The 13,246-nt window shown below is 43.6% G+C and overlaps 2 protein-coding genes across 3 annotated transcripts in view; one reads left to right on the top strand and one right to left on the bottom strand.

Moving 5' to 3' along the window:
- col4a2 (collagen, type IV, alpha 2) overlaps positions 1-13,246 on the bottom strand; it is an 81,997-nt gene that overhangs the window by 60,026 nt on the left and 8,725 nt on the right. The gene's annotated exons all lie outside the window — the stretch shown is intronic.
- col4a1 (collagen, type IV, alpha 1) overlaps positions 10,730-13,246 on the top strand; it is a 64,621-nt gene continuing 62,104 nt past the window's right edge. The window contains exon 1 of the mRNA XM_078939007.1: positions 10,730-12,772. Coding sequence (XP_078795133.1) covers positions 10,778-12,772 — 1,995 coding nt within the window. The 5' untranslated portion in view covers positions 10,730-10,777. The remainder of the gene's footprint in view (positions 12,773-13,246) is intronic.

Genomic DNA, 13,246 nt, shown 5'->3' with positions numbered 1-13,246 from the left:
CCAAACCAGTTCCACCTGCGTCGTTAACCGCTGAAAGAGAGGACCAATTTGGAGAGTGAGTCACTGGCTCCCCAACCCCCAGCTGAGGACAAAGGACCATTAACGAGTGGTTAGACTTAGCTTGGAGCTAGTCTAAAATGGAGAAGTAAGACGACTCCTTCCCTCCACTAGTCTGAGGGGTCACCTTAGGCAAGTGATAGCACCCTCTAGCCTCCCTACCTGGGGTCACAGGTTCAGGCATTGGCAGCAGGATGTCTGGGGGTGGAAACGGCAGATGAGCCAATAGCCAATGGCGTTAACACCTGATGGCATGCTGATGAGCCTCAAAAAGCTGAGGCCAAAGGATGGCATCAACCAGCAAGTGTTTTGCTACTGCGGGGCGACCTCTTCGTCAGCAATGTACGTTGCACACTTGTGTACCACATTGTATGTGGCGTTTGAGGATGTGCTGCCAAGAGAGAGAGGCAGTCTGGTGGAGGCACAACACCAACTGGCTTTGGTTTTGTGCAAGGCGTTTTGGGTTTTGAGGGTTTTGAGTGTTTGAGTGTTAAGACCTGTGGCGATAGAGTACATGTGTCGACAGCAGGCCTAAGTAGCTGGGAGCTGTTAGCAGAAGCTCTGCATGCAGGCGGCTCACATCTGATGGTCGCAACTTTAACTGACCTATGAGTACCAGTTTGTTGAGGCAGCAATGTGAGTGACCAGGCAGCCCTTTTTAGGGACAGCATTGCCTGCCCAGGAATGGGAAGCCCCTAGAAAAGGTGGGGTAAAAAAAGCGTACTCAGATCTATACCTGGCTGGCTAACCGCGGTCAGCGGGACTTCCTTTAATGCGGTAGAACCTCAAAATCAAAGAAGATGACTATTGCAACATGGAACGTGCGAACTATGCTCATTGAGTGCACCACACTCTACCGCAGACATATCAAGGCTCTAACACGACTTCAGCTTCGCCACCTTCGCTTCATTCTCAACATCAAGTGGCAAGATCGTATCCCAGATGTTTAGGTTTTGAGACGTGCCAACACAGTTAGCGTTGATGCCCTAATAACATCCGCACAACTTCGATGGGCAGGGCACGTGTGTCGGATGCCCAACAATAGATTACCCAAAGCAGTATTCTACTCAGAACTTTCTCAAGGAAAAAGGAGCCGCGGTGGACAGAAACTACGCTATAAAGATGTGCTAAAGCGACACATGAAGAGAGCAGGCATCCCACACTACAACTGGGAAGAAGAAGCCATACAAAAATCCAAATGGCGTGCAACTTTAAAGGAAGCCATTATAACCATTGAGGACCAACGCCAACGTGAATACCAACAGGCACATTACCGGCGTTTCTCCGTAGCAACTTCAACCGATCTCAAATGCTTGACATGTGATCGCTTCTGCAGATCCCGAGCTGGACTAGCAGCCCAAATGAGAGCCTGTCATTTTTAATCCTCAAACTCAAGACAGTCAACTTCGACACACGAAGGACAGCCATTAATTAACAACCCGAAACCATGTAGGCTAAGTGGACAATACCTCCAGTTTCAGGTCTGACTCCTCCCCCATGAACGCATATATATACCAATTCTTAGACCAGCTAATTCAGAATTGACAAAGCCTCTTGGATAAGAGGCGAAACGTCTTCTAACTTTAAAAACCAAGTCCAGATGACATCCCCTAAACCTACTACAACATGAGGTGATGTTGTTGGATGTACGGCACAACAATGGGCCCCAGGATCTCGTCACGGTATTTCTGTGCATTCAAACTGCCATCAATGAAATGCACCTGTGTTCTTCGCCCATAACATATGCCTGCCCATACCATGACCCCACCACCACCATGGGCTACTCGATCCACAACATTGACATCAGAAAACCGCTCACCCACACGACGCCACACACGCTGTCTGCCATATGCCCTGAACAGTGTAAACCGGGATTCATCCGTGAAGAGAACACCTCTCCAACGTGCCAGATGCCATCGCATGTGAGCATTTGACCACTCAAGTCGATTACGACGACGAACTGGAGTGAGGTCGAGACCTCGATGAGGATGACGAGCATGCAGATGAGCTTCCCTGAGACGGTTTCTAACAGTTTGTGCAGAAATTCTGTGGTTATGCAAACCGATTGTTTCAGCACCTGTCCGAGTGGCTGGTCTCAGACGATCTTGGAGGTGGACATGCTGGATGTGGAGGTCTTGGGCTGGTGTGGTTACACGTGGTCTGCGGTTGTGAGGCCGGTTGGATGTGCTGCCAAATTCTCGGAAACGCCTTTGGAGACGGCTTAAGGCCCGTACACACCGGGACGAATATTCGCCAGGCGTTATTCGCCAGCGTTTTTCGCCACGTTTTTTGTGTTCACACCCAGGCGATTTTCGCTGACGATGAGCCGAGCGAACATGCAATTTCATTCCTTGACATTAGATGGCGCTTAATGTAAACAGAAAGACTCCTGTACACAAGGTGGCGCTGTGCAACTTTACGCTTCTTAAACTCGCTTTTCCCTCAGAAGAAGATAGCAAGTATTTACGCGCTTGTCAGATTCATACAAAGAAAACATGAATATTTTAATGGGATATTTTAGAATGTCCGTCATTATTTCTTCGCGGCTGTGTAGATTCAACTCGGCGTCTATCTTCTTCGCTGGTATGTGTGCTCAGCAAGGCAGTTTTGTGTTTGAGCGCCCCCAAGTTGTGTTTTACAGTAACTTCAGAAGCTCCAGACACCTGTGCAAAAGCGCCATTCTCATTGGTCGAATAGATTTCGACGCGACGCGTCAAAAAAAAAAAACGAACCCGAGGCGTTTTTTAAAAAGTGACGCTTTGACGCGTGGCGTTTTTTCACGTCGGTGTGCACACTCACATTGGTGCCCTTTGTTTAGTCACGAAGCGTTAAACGTTGGCGAAAATCGCGGGCGAAATTCGTCCCGGTGTGAACAGGCCTTTATGGTGGAGAAATGGACATTCAATTCCCTAGCAACAGCTCTGGTGGACATTCCTGCTATCAGCATGCCAATTGCACACTCACTCAAAACTTGCGACATCTGTGGCATTGTGCTGTGTGATACAACTGAAGATTTCAGAGTGGCCTTTCCTTGTGGCCAGTCTAAGGCACACCTGTGCAATCATCATGCTGTCTAATCAGCATCTTGATATGGCACACCTGTGAGGTGGGATAGATTGTCTTGGCAAAGGAGAAGTGCTCACTATCACAGATTTAGACAGATTTGTGAACAATATTTCAGAGAACTGGTTATTTTGTGTATGTGGAAAATGTTTCACATCTTTGAGTTCATACCATTAAAAATGGGAGCAATAACAAAAGTGTTGAGTTTATATTTTTGGTCAGTGTAGCAAAATACTGTTCCTCAATTCATATGGTATTTTCTAATATTGATATAATTGCTTTATTTCGTTATAAAACGATTTCATAATGGTATAGTTAGATTCGATTAACGTCAGATGGATCAATCCGGTCAAACAAATTTAAATCGAATTTTAACAAATAATCAATTGTTTCACCCCTGATACCTGTGTATAGATGTACAATTCTTTGTTTGTCATCATTAGTAATGTTTTGAATTTATTTGTTTTCAGTTTATGATATACTTCATTTCAGAGTATCTTGAGAATCTCCCTATAAGCCTTTGCATGAAATTTTACACGGAGAAGTGAGTTACGGCTGAGATGCAGCCAGTCATTGAGCACTGAGAACAATGTCTTCCAAAAAATTGGAAATCTGGACACCATTTCACCTGCAAGACCTAAATGTCTGTTCCATCTGCATAAAATTTCATCCTGCTGCTGTTGCAACACAAACGAGACAGGCTGAAAGCTCCGGCAGATGGTCTGATCTTTTATTTTAGAAAATATTTGCCCCTCTTTCAGATTATCAGGTGGATGTTGGCTATTTTTGTAATAGTTTGCAGGGTTTCAGTTCCACAATTTTACAGTTTGGTTCAAAATTAGAGTGAAAAAACAAAACAAAAATAAACTTGAACTATTGATTTTTGTGCAGGAAGCTCGGTCAGCCTTTGCTTGTAAAGAAGAGTTTCTTTACACTGTTCACCGCCTCCCTGAAACCTCAGTGAGGTCTGAATGTGAGTGTGGGTGGGAAGATATCCGACCAAGCAAACAAGTCTGGAGAAAATGTGAGTAACGGGGCTGGCAAAGAAATTATATTGCTCATTGTTGTTGTCTGGCTGGTGGGATTTACGTGGTGGGAATGTTCTCTTCCAAAAAAATAATCTAGAAAACTGACCAACATTTTTGCTTGAAACACTCGACCTCTGCAACGACTTTTTCTACGATTACATCATTTTCTGTGGATATTTTTTAAGCCAAGTTTCTTTGTAGATCATTTTTTATTGTTTAGCACAATTTTCAGAGCAAGGATTTAAAAGTGAGGTGAAATCTTTTTTAAAGGAGAAGGTTTATTTTCTCCGCAGTTTTCCCTTCCGGCAATAGTTCAGCATCACACTGCATCGCATAATCAGATTTTAGCAGCAAAACAAACGCATACAGAAGCTGGGAAAGAAAAACGTTAACATAAGCTTGTTTCCGTTGGCCTGGATAAACTTGGGCATGCCTCCATGCTGCACCAGCTGTTGAAAAAGGCCCTGTTATGATGAAATGTTTGAGGCTTTACAGGTTTTCAAATTTCTTGTCCTTAAGTTGCCTTTGTTTCATTTTCCGCAGAAGCAAGGATTGTTTTTTGTGCAGTCTTTTCCACTAAAGACTGAAAGCAAGTACAGATTTTATGTAAATTCGGACCACTGGACTTTTCACAGCCTTCCTTTAGCTGATTTCTAGCAGCTTTGCTCTTGTTTGTTTTGTCAATTACATAATCAGGAGGTTGATGCATCTTTAACCAGAGGATTAGTCTCAGTCATCATCATCAAAGTATTCTTGCAGTTTAATTTTTCCTTATAGCGCATGTTGGGGCTTTGTTTTGTATGTGAAAAGAGATTTCTTAGCACATTTAATTACATAGGGCTCATTAAGTAAATATACAATACTGTGTTTTAATTAGGAATTCGTTAATCAAGAAAAAACATTCCAAACCTTTGTGATACAATAAGAAAAGCGTTGTTCAAGTTCTGTTTCTCTTGCCACACCCTGACCCTGCAACTGCCAGGCCTGCTTCATCATGAAATCCCTTCAAAATAATCCACCAACATTCTGCCAGGAACAGTACCAAAGAGCAGATGACAAACTATTCCACTTCCAAGTACCTGTTACAAAACATTATCTTAGTCTTTGGGAACTTCATTCTCCACAAATAGAGAAAACTTGGATGGATGGAGAACGTTTGCAGGAGTCACCGGTCGACCTAAATAACTCAAGACCACAGAGACAATTCATTCAGGAGGGTCATAAATCACAAGAACTGCATGTAAAGAATTGCAAACCTCATTTGATTAAGTTAAGTTCAGAGGTCATGTTTTAGCAAGGCTGGAAAAAATACATATTTAAGAGTTTATGATGGAAAATGTTTTCAAGGAACAAGAATACAAAAACTGCCCCATATTTGACAAAAAATATCCCTAAAACATTTGGACAAGTAGATTGGTAAGCCAAGAGTGAAATGGTGCGTACAAATTAAGTTATTGTTCACCTTTCGGCATATCCCTCCAAATGTCGCCACAGCAAATCAACTTTCACTGAGTCGCACAGGTGGTTTGGCAGAGGTTTTTAGACCGGATGCCCTTCCTTACGCAACCCTGCATTTTATCCGGGCTTGGGCCCGGGACTGGGAAACCCAGACTTGGGCCCCCTTGTAATTACAAAGTAAAGCAGGGTCTTCCCCAAGGACCCACACTGAATGAAGCTCATTGCGGCCACGGGAAAGTGTGCAATTTAAAGCCAGCAGAAAGCATCATGCACTGGCTCCCTATACGCTACAGACTGCATTTTAAAATTCTGGTTTTAACATACGCAGCTCTTGATAGACAAGCACCGGTCTCCATGAAAGACATTTTGCAGCCGTACACTCCCACCAGGTCCCTGAGGTCATGTGACCAGGGTCTTCTGGCTGTTAAGAGGACCTGGTTAAAAACTAAAGGTGACAGAGCCTTTGCAGCAGTGGCTCCATCCCTCTGGACTCCCCTCTCTCTCAGCCTCAAATCTGCAGACTCAGTGTTTTCTTTTGAAAAGCTTATAAAAGCCTATCTTTTTAAAATTGCTTAATCTTAATTCTTTTATATTCTGTGTTTTATTGTGTTATACCATGTTTCACTGTGAAGCACTTCGTGATTTTTATCTTGAAAGGTGCTATACAATCAACGTTTATTATTATTACTGTGCTTGAGATGATCAAAAATGTGAATAGGAAAATTTTTAAATGGAAACGCAACTCAAAAGACTTTTATTTTGAAACAGGAGAATGTGTCTGGACAAACAGGATCACCCCCACCCCAAAATATAAAAGAGATGGCATAACCAGCTTAACATAAATGTGATATACAACCGGAAACTCAAGTAGGGAAGAAAACAGGAGCGTAAGGTCAGAAGGATAGGGTCACTCTGCAGGGAGTAAGACTCTAAAGCGGAACCCAAACTAGATCATGTTCAGAAAGACACAGGTCAGAGTAGAAACTCCCAAAGTGCTGGTATGTCAAGGCTCCAGTGTTTACATGGCTCTGGTTTCTGCCCCAGGCCGACAAAGCTCGACCTTCCTTCTTCATGACTAGCCTCAGGTCAGATGGAGAGCAAGCTCTATTTTCCTGCATACCACTCTTCTAATCAGGACATCCTGCCACAAAATGAGTAAAAATTAACCTGGTATTATACTCTGTGCTGCTCTGGACCCTAAAGTAACCAGTCCGAGTTGTCGGGGCTTGTTATGTTGATGACCCAGCTACCCATATCACTAACAATCTAATCAATGACATCCCAACAGGAGAATGAATTTGTTTTTTTAAAAACACGAGACATCGGAGAAGAACGTTTCCTGCTTCTCTGGGGGGTTCTACCAGTAGAAAAGCTTTACATTTACAATAAGGTTTCTGCTAAATGATTGTTGGTGGCCCGTTCAGACTTTGCCCCCGACTTCTTGGACCTTGACAGCTGGAATGGACTTTATCAAGCCTAAATAAATAAATTAATTGGTGATGAGAGGGAGAAGGGTTGGAATTGGTAGCTAATTTGGATTTGAATGTTAACCACAATGATTAGATTTAGAGACACCAAACAAAGACAATTTTCCTTTAACCAATCAGCAGAGATGATTACAGATCCTAGTAAAGTCTTATTTGGATTTTAGGTCCAAGGCAAGACTCAAGTCACTGATTACAAGTCAATTCTTTAGAATAAAAGCCTAAATCAGGTTTTCAGCCTTAGTCAGATGCACCTGTACCGAGGTTAACTCATATGAGCGCTGTGGGTTTTTGGGTGGTCCAGGCCCAGGGAGGGCCTTTGAGAGGAGGAATCGCACCTTCAGGTGCCTTGAGGCTCATACAGCTACCTTAAGGAACGTCATGAAAAGTGAACATATGATTGTCATGCGTGTAGGAAGTATATCGTGACGTATTCTTAAGGCTGTCAGTTGCACACACTTATGACAAATGGGTGATGCTGTGGTTCGATGCCCATACGCCACACAGGCGTCTCCAACCCTGATCCTTGTGAGCAACTGAACTGCCTGATTAGCCTGACTGAGTGAGCCCAGTTTCTAATTGACTGAATACACCCGGTCCAGGTGACAAATAATTACTGAAGCAGGGTGAGCTAAATAAAAAACAAGCAGGGCAGTGGCTCATGAGGAACACCATTAGAGACCCCTGCGAGTCGTTCACGAGGTACCTGTACTGGCTCCTTCCTGCCACATCCATGGGGTGTGCACGAGATACGGAAGGATGCCCGTAGGACGCCCACACTAACTATACTCAGATTGTCTAATGTCCTCATTTCTACCATTCAGGCTAGACCACAAGGTGCCCAAAAAGAGCCTGAACTTATAACATGAACAACACTGACGGGCAGTCAAAAGGATCTAAAAAAGCCTTTAAAACTCACCTGCGTCTCACCTACTTCACCCTTACTTTTTCTTGCATGTTTTAAGTGTTGGTTCGATGTATAGGTCTCAGCAAGTCATAGAAAAAGAGTCCATAAACATTTTGACTCTTTGGTCTCACAGAGTGATCTCTGACCTTGATATTTCATGCTGGCCACTTGCCTGCCCTGTACAGGTTTGCCCCCCCCCTTTTATTTATTTATTTTTTTTTTTTTACAAACACCCTGTATTCACCCGTAAGAGCAGTTGTGACTAAGTCTTTTGTCCTAAATTCAAGTCAAAACTCATGCCTCGTGGCTTGAAAGACTGTTTTTAACTCAAATAGTCAATCCAGAAGTTTGAAATAACCAATCGGAATACAACAACAAACATGTATGGTGTTTGTGCAAATGTAAAAAGAAAACGAGAGGAAACCCTTATCGGTCTTAGATCTAACAGTAATGTTCTATAGGTAAAAATGAATACAATCAAATAAAACTTTACCTCAAGTCTCAAAGTTTAAGCCTTAACCCTTTAAAGTTTAGATATAAAGTTTCTCTATGTCAGACTTGGGTGTAAGTCAAGTTCAAGTCCCCATTTCTGCCACCTGGTACTGAAAATCAGATCTATCATCTCAATTCTCCCTTTGAGCTAAATGAGTTTCTTCAGCGCGTTTCCTGGTGATTCGTCCGTTCTCTGTTGAAATGTAAATGTTTGTACAATAGTGGTAGGAGTCCAGCTTTCTATAAAAAGAACAAAAACGCAGAAAGGGCACGAGTGAGCGTAGGAACTGGACGTGGTCATGCTCTCGCTAAGTGCGCATTTCATTTTGTTAACATTCTTCCCATGACAAGAAACCGTTTAGGCTAATCAATCAGATGACAGCTGGGATGGAAATTAATAGTTCATGACTCAGTTCCAGAAGGAAAAAAGTTAGAAAAGAAAAACAAGACCAAACTGTATCAGGGTCTAATTATTTTTTATAAAATAAAACCGTGATAGAGCATCACCCAAATGACATGGTTGAATCCACAAACATAACTTGACTTTGGTGAGAAACCAGGATCTTTGCTGTTTCTGTAAACACAGCTGAAGTAATTCATCCACGTGAACGCACTGAGGAGACTCGCCTCTGCTGAGCAAAGGCAGACAACCAACACGTGTTGGAGGAGGGCATAGAGGGGGGGGGCGGAACAAGGAGACAGCTGAAACGTGAGGACAAGCTGAGGAAAGAAGAGGGAGCGCAAATGTATATCCGTTCAGGGATAGACGCAGAGGGCGAAAGCGACAGAATACGGGGGAGATAAAAAGCAGGGGTAGATTGAGGCTATAAAAGGAAGTCATGGATAGTGGTGCAATGACAGACTTGAAGGCCTGGGAGGACTGGGAGGATGGGAAATTTTGAATTCTTTCAACACAACATGATGGGACCCCTGTGTCCCTTCATTAATCACGAAAAAGGGCAGAGGTGAATACAATGTTTTTTTAGTATAGTTTCCAAAGAGATTATACATCCTAAATTCATTCCAACTTAAACAAGCCTTGTAAAACACAATGAGACGCCCTAATTAGTTAACAAATTATTTAACAACTACAAAAACCACACGGGAAGGCAACATTTCTAGACGACAACCAAATCGGTATACAACTTTATAAAACCCACTTCAATCATCTTTGAATCTATTTTAAAAGCGGCAGTAGGTCATTAGAAATTTGCCTCTGAGTTGCAGGCGAGACCGTTTGAGTAAGCCTTTCCCCACTTCCCATCATGCCTTTGTTAGCACTCTTCCATTAGCTATAACCCCTTACAACCTCCAATCTAACATTACAGGTGCAACAAAAATGGCGTGGAATATTGCAGCCATCCAGCTGGATGAGCCGGATGCCAGCTCAGACGAGGGAAGAGAAAACATGGATCTAGTCGTCTTCAAGTGGATGCATCAGAATGGACCGGAACAGGGAGCTTGTGGCTTGCCGGTGTAGGTTCAAACCCACAAGATTTTTCCAATTTTTTTCTACACCTGATTCACAACAATTTGAATAAAGCAATACTGAGGAATGCAAATGTGAGCTTAATTTTCTTTATTCTTCCATTATAAAAAAAATGCCACAATGATAAAAACACAGAAAACCCAATTTTCATTGGAGTGGGTCTTTAAAGTCCATTAATTGTTTGAACAAAGAACAATACAAACAACGTGAAGGAATTCTGAAAGGATCTTTTTCAACATTTCTCCAAGCAAAACAAACTAGGACAGGCCAGGGTTCTGGACAAAGTGCTGTCAGAAACTTGGTTGAATCTACCAGTTCAGTTGGTAGATTTGTACATTTATGCATTGAAAAAACTTTTTTTTTATTCCAATCTTTGGTCAAATAATGGAACTAAAAAAAAAAAAAAAAGAAGTAATTGTTATCTGACTTCAATTATCACCAGTTGAACACACTTAAGAAAAACAACCTAGATCCAACCTCCTGGGAATGTCAGCTGCTTCATACTTGAGCTTTCAGGTACCACAGAATTCTATGTAAAATGTGTTCTCAGTGGTGTTTTAATTATGAATATTCCGTTTTTAGCTAAACAATTAAGAAACCTGTGTCGTTTTCAAGGACATAGACTGCACAGCAGCAGTAGATCATCAGAAGTTTGCCTTTAAGTTGTGCTGCGAAGAGACCCCACCCCCCCTTCCCATTGCAGAACTGAGCAGGGTACAATGTATTTTCTACCTCACAAATACGCTGGGGAAAAGGCAGGAACATAGGTTTGAGAATAGGGACTCTTAACGTTGGCACAATGACAGGGAAAGGCAGAGAGCTGGCAGACATGATGGAGAGAAGGAAGGTAGATGTACTGTGTGTGCAGGAGACAAGGTGGAAGGGCAGCAAGGCACGTAGTATTGGAGGAGGATACAAACTGTTCTATCATGGTGTTGATAGGAAGAGAAACGGGGTAGGTGTGATTCTGAAGGGGGAGTTTGTAAACAGTGTTCTAGAGGTGAAAAGAGTCTCAGACAGGATGATGAGCCTAAAGTTAGAAATTGAAGGGGTGATGGTGAATGTAGTCAGTGGGTATGCGCCACAGGTTGGCTGTGAGTTAGAAGTGAAGGAGAGATTCTGGAGTGAGTTGGATGAGGTCATAGAGAGTTTTCCCAGAGGAGAGAGAGTTGTTATTGGAGCAGACTTTAATGGGCATGTTGGTGAGGGCAACAGAGGTGATGAGGAGGTGATGGGCAGGTTTGGTGTGAAGGAAAGGAATCTGGAGGGACAGATGGTGGTGGACTTTGCGAAGAGGATGGAAATGGCTGTAGTCAACACTTACTTCCAGAAGAGAGAGGAACATAGAGTGACATACAGAAGTGGAGGTAGGAGTACTCAGGTGGACTACATCCTATGTAGACGAGGTCATTTGAGAGAGGTTAATGACTGCAAAGTGGTGGTAGGAGAGAGTGTAGCCAGACAGCACCGCATGGTGGTGTGTAAGACGACTCTGGAGGTCAGGAAGAAGAAGATAGGGAAAACAGAAAAGAAGACCAAGTGGTGGAAGCTACAGAATGAAGAAACTTGTGAGGAATTTAGGCAGAAGTTGAGGCAGGTCCTGGGTGGTCAGGATGAGCTTCCAGAGGACTGGGAAACTACAGCAGAGATTATCAGGGAAACAGGTAGGAAGGTGCTCGGTGTTTCATCTGGAAAGAGGAAAGACGGTAAAGAGACTTGGTGGTGGAATGAGGAAGTACAGGAATGCGTCCAGAGGAAGAGGTTGGCTAAAAGGAAGTGGGATGTAGAAAGGACTGAGGAAGGTAGACAGGAGTACAAGGAAGCGCAGCGTAGAGTGAAGAGAGAGGTGGCAAAGGCCAAACAGAAAGCTTACGATGAGCTATATGACAGGTTAGACACAAAGGAAGGAGAGAAGGACTTGTACAGACTAGCCAGACAGAGAGACAGAGATGGGAAGGACGTGCAACAGATAAGGGTGATTAAGGACAGAGATGGAAAGGTGCTAACAACCCAGGAGAGTGTACAGAAAAGATGGAAGGAGTATTTTGAGGAGCTGATGAACGAGGAAAATGACAGGGAAAGAAGGGAGGAAGATGTGGTTGTTGTGGAGCAGGAAGTAGCAGAGATTGGAAAGGATGAGGTTAGGAAGGCTCTGAAAAGGATGAAGAGCGGAAAGGCCGTTGGTCCTGATGACGTACCTGTGGAGGTATGGAAGTGCTTAGGAGAGACAGCAGTGGAATTTCTAACGAGGTTGTTCAATCGGATTCTAGAGAGTGAGAAGATGCCTGAGGAATGGAGGAGAAGCGTTCTGGTTCCGATCTTTAAGAACAAGGGTGACACGCAGAACTGCAGCAACTATAGAGGAATAAAGTTGATGAGCCACACAATGAAGCTGTGGGAAAGAGTAGTGGAAGCCAGGCTTAGGAAGAAGGTGGAGATTTGTGAGCAGCAGTATGGTTTCATGCCCCGTAAGAGCACCACTGATGCCATTTTTGCTTTGAGAATGTTGATGGAAAAGTACAGAGAAGGTCAGAAGGAGCTGCATTGTGTGTTCGTAGATTTAGAGAAGGCGTATGACAGGGTGCCGAGGGAGGAGCTGTGGTACTGTATGAGGTCGTCTGGAGTGGCAGAGAAGTATGTCAGAGTAGTTCAGGACATGTATGAGAGAAGTATGACGGTGGTGAGATGTGCTGTAGGTCAGACAGAGGAGTTCAAGGTGGAGGTGGGACTACACCAAGGATCAGCTTTGAGTCCTTTTTTGTTTGCTATGCTGATGGACAGGCTGACAGACGAGGTAAGACAGGAATCTCCCTGGACAATGATGTTTGCGGATGACATTGTAATTTGCAGTAAGAGTAGAGAGCAGGTGGAGGAACAGCTAGAGAGGTGGAGGTTTGCTCTGGAAAGAAGAGGTATGAAGGTCAGTCGTAGTAAGACAGAATACATGTGTCTGAACGAGAGGGATCAAGGTAGAAGCATTACGTTACAGGGGACTGAGGTGAAGAAGGTGCAGGAGTTTAAGTACTTGGGGTCAACAGTTCAGTGTGATGGGGAGTGTGGAAAAGAGGTGAAGAGGCGAGTGCAGGCAGGTTGGAGCGGGTGGAGGAAAGTGTCAGGAGTGTTGTGTGACAGAAGAGTGCCAGCAAGACTCAAAGGAAAGGTGTACAAGACAGTGGTGAGACCAGCTCTGCTCTATGGGTTAGAGACGGTAGCAATGAGACAGAGACAAGAGGCTGAGATGGAGGTAGCAGAGATGAAGATGTTGAGG

This window comes from Oryzias latipes, chromosome 21, assembly GCF_053564925.1.
Source record: "Oryzias latipes strain Hd-rR chromosome 21, Olatipes_Hd-rR_3.1".
Taxonomy (NCBI): domain Eukaryota; kingdom Metazoa; phylum Chordata; class Actinopteri; order Beloniformes; family Adrianichthyidae; genus Oryzias; species Oryzias latipes.
This window is presented reverse-complemented; position numbering and strand designations above follow the sequence as displayed.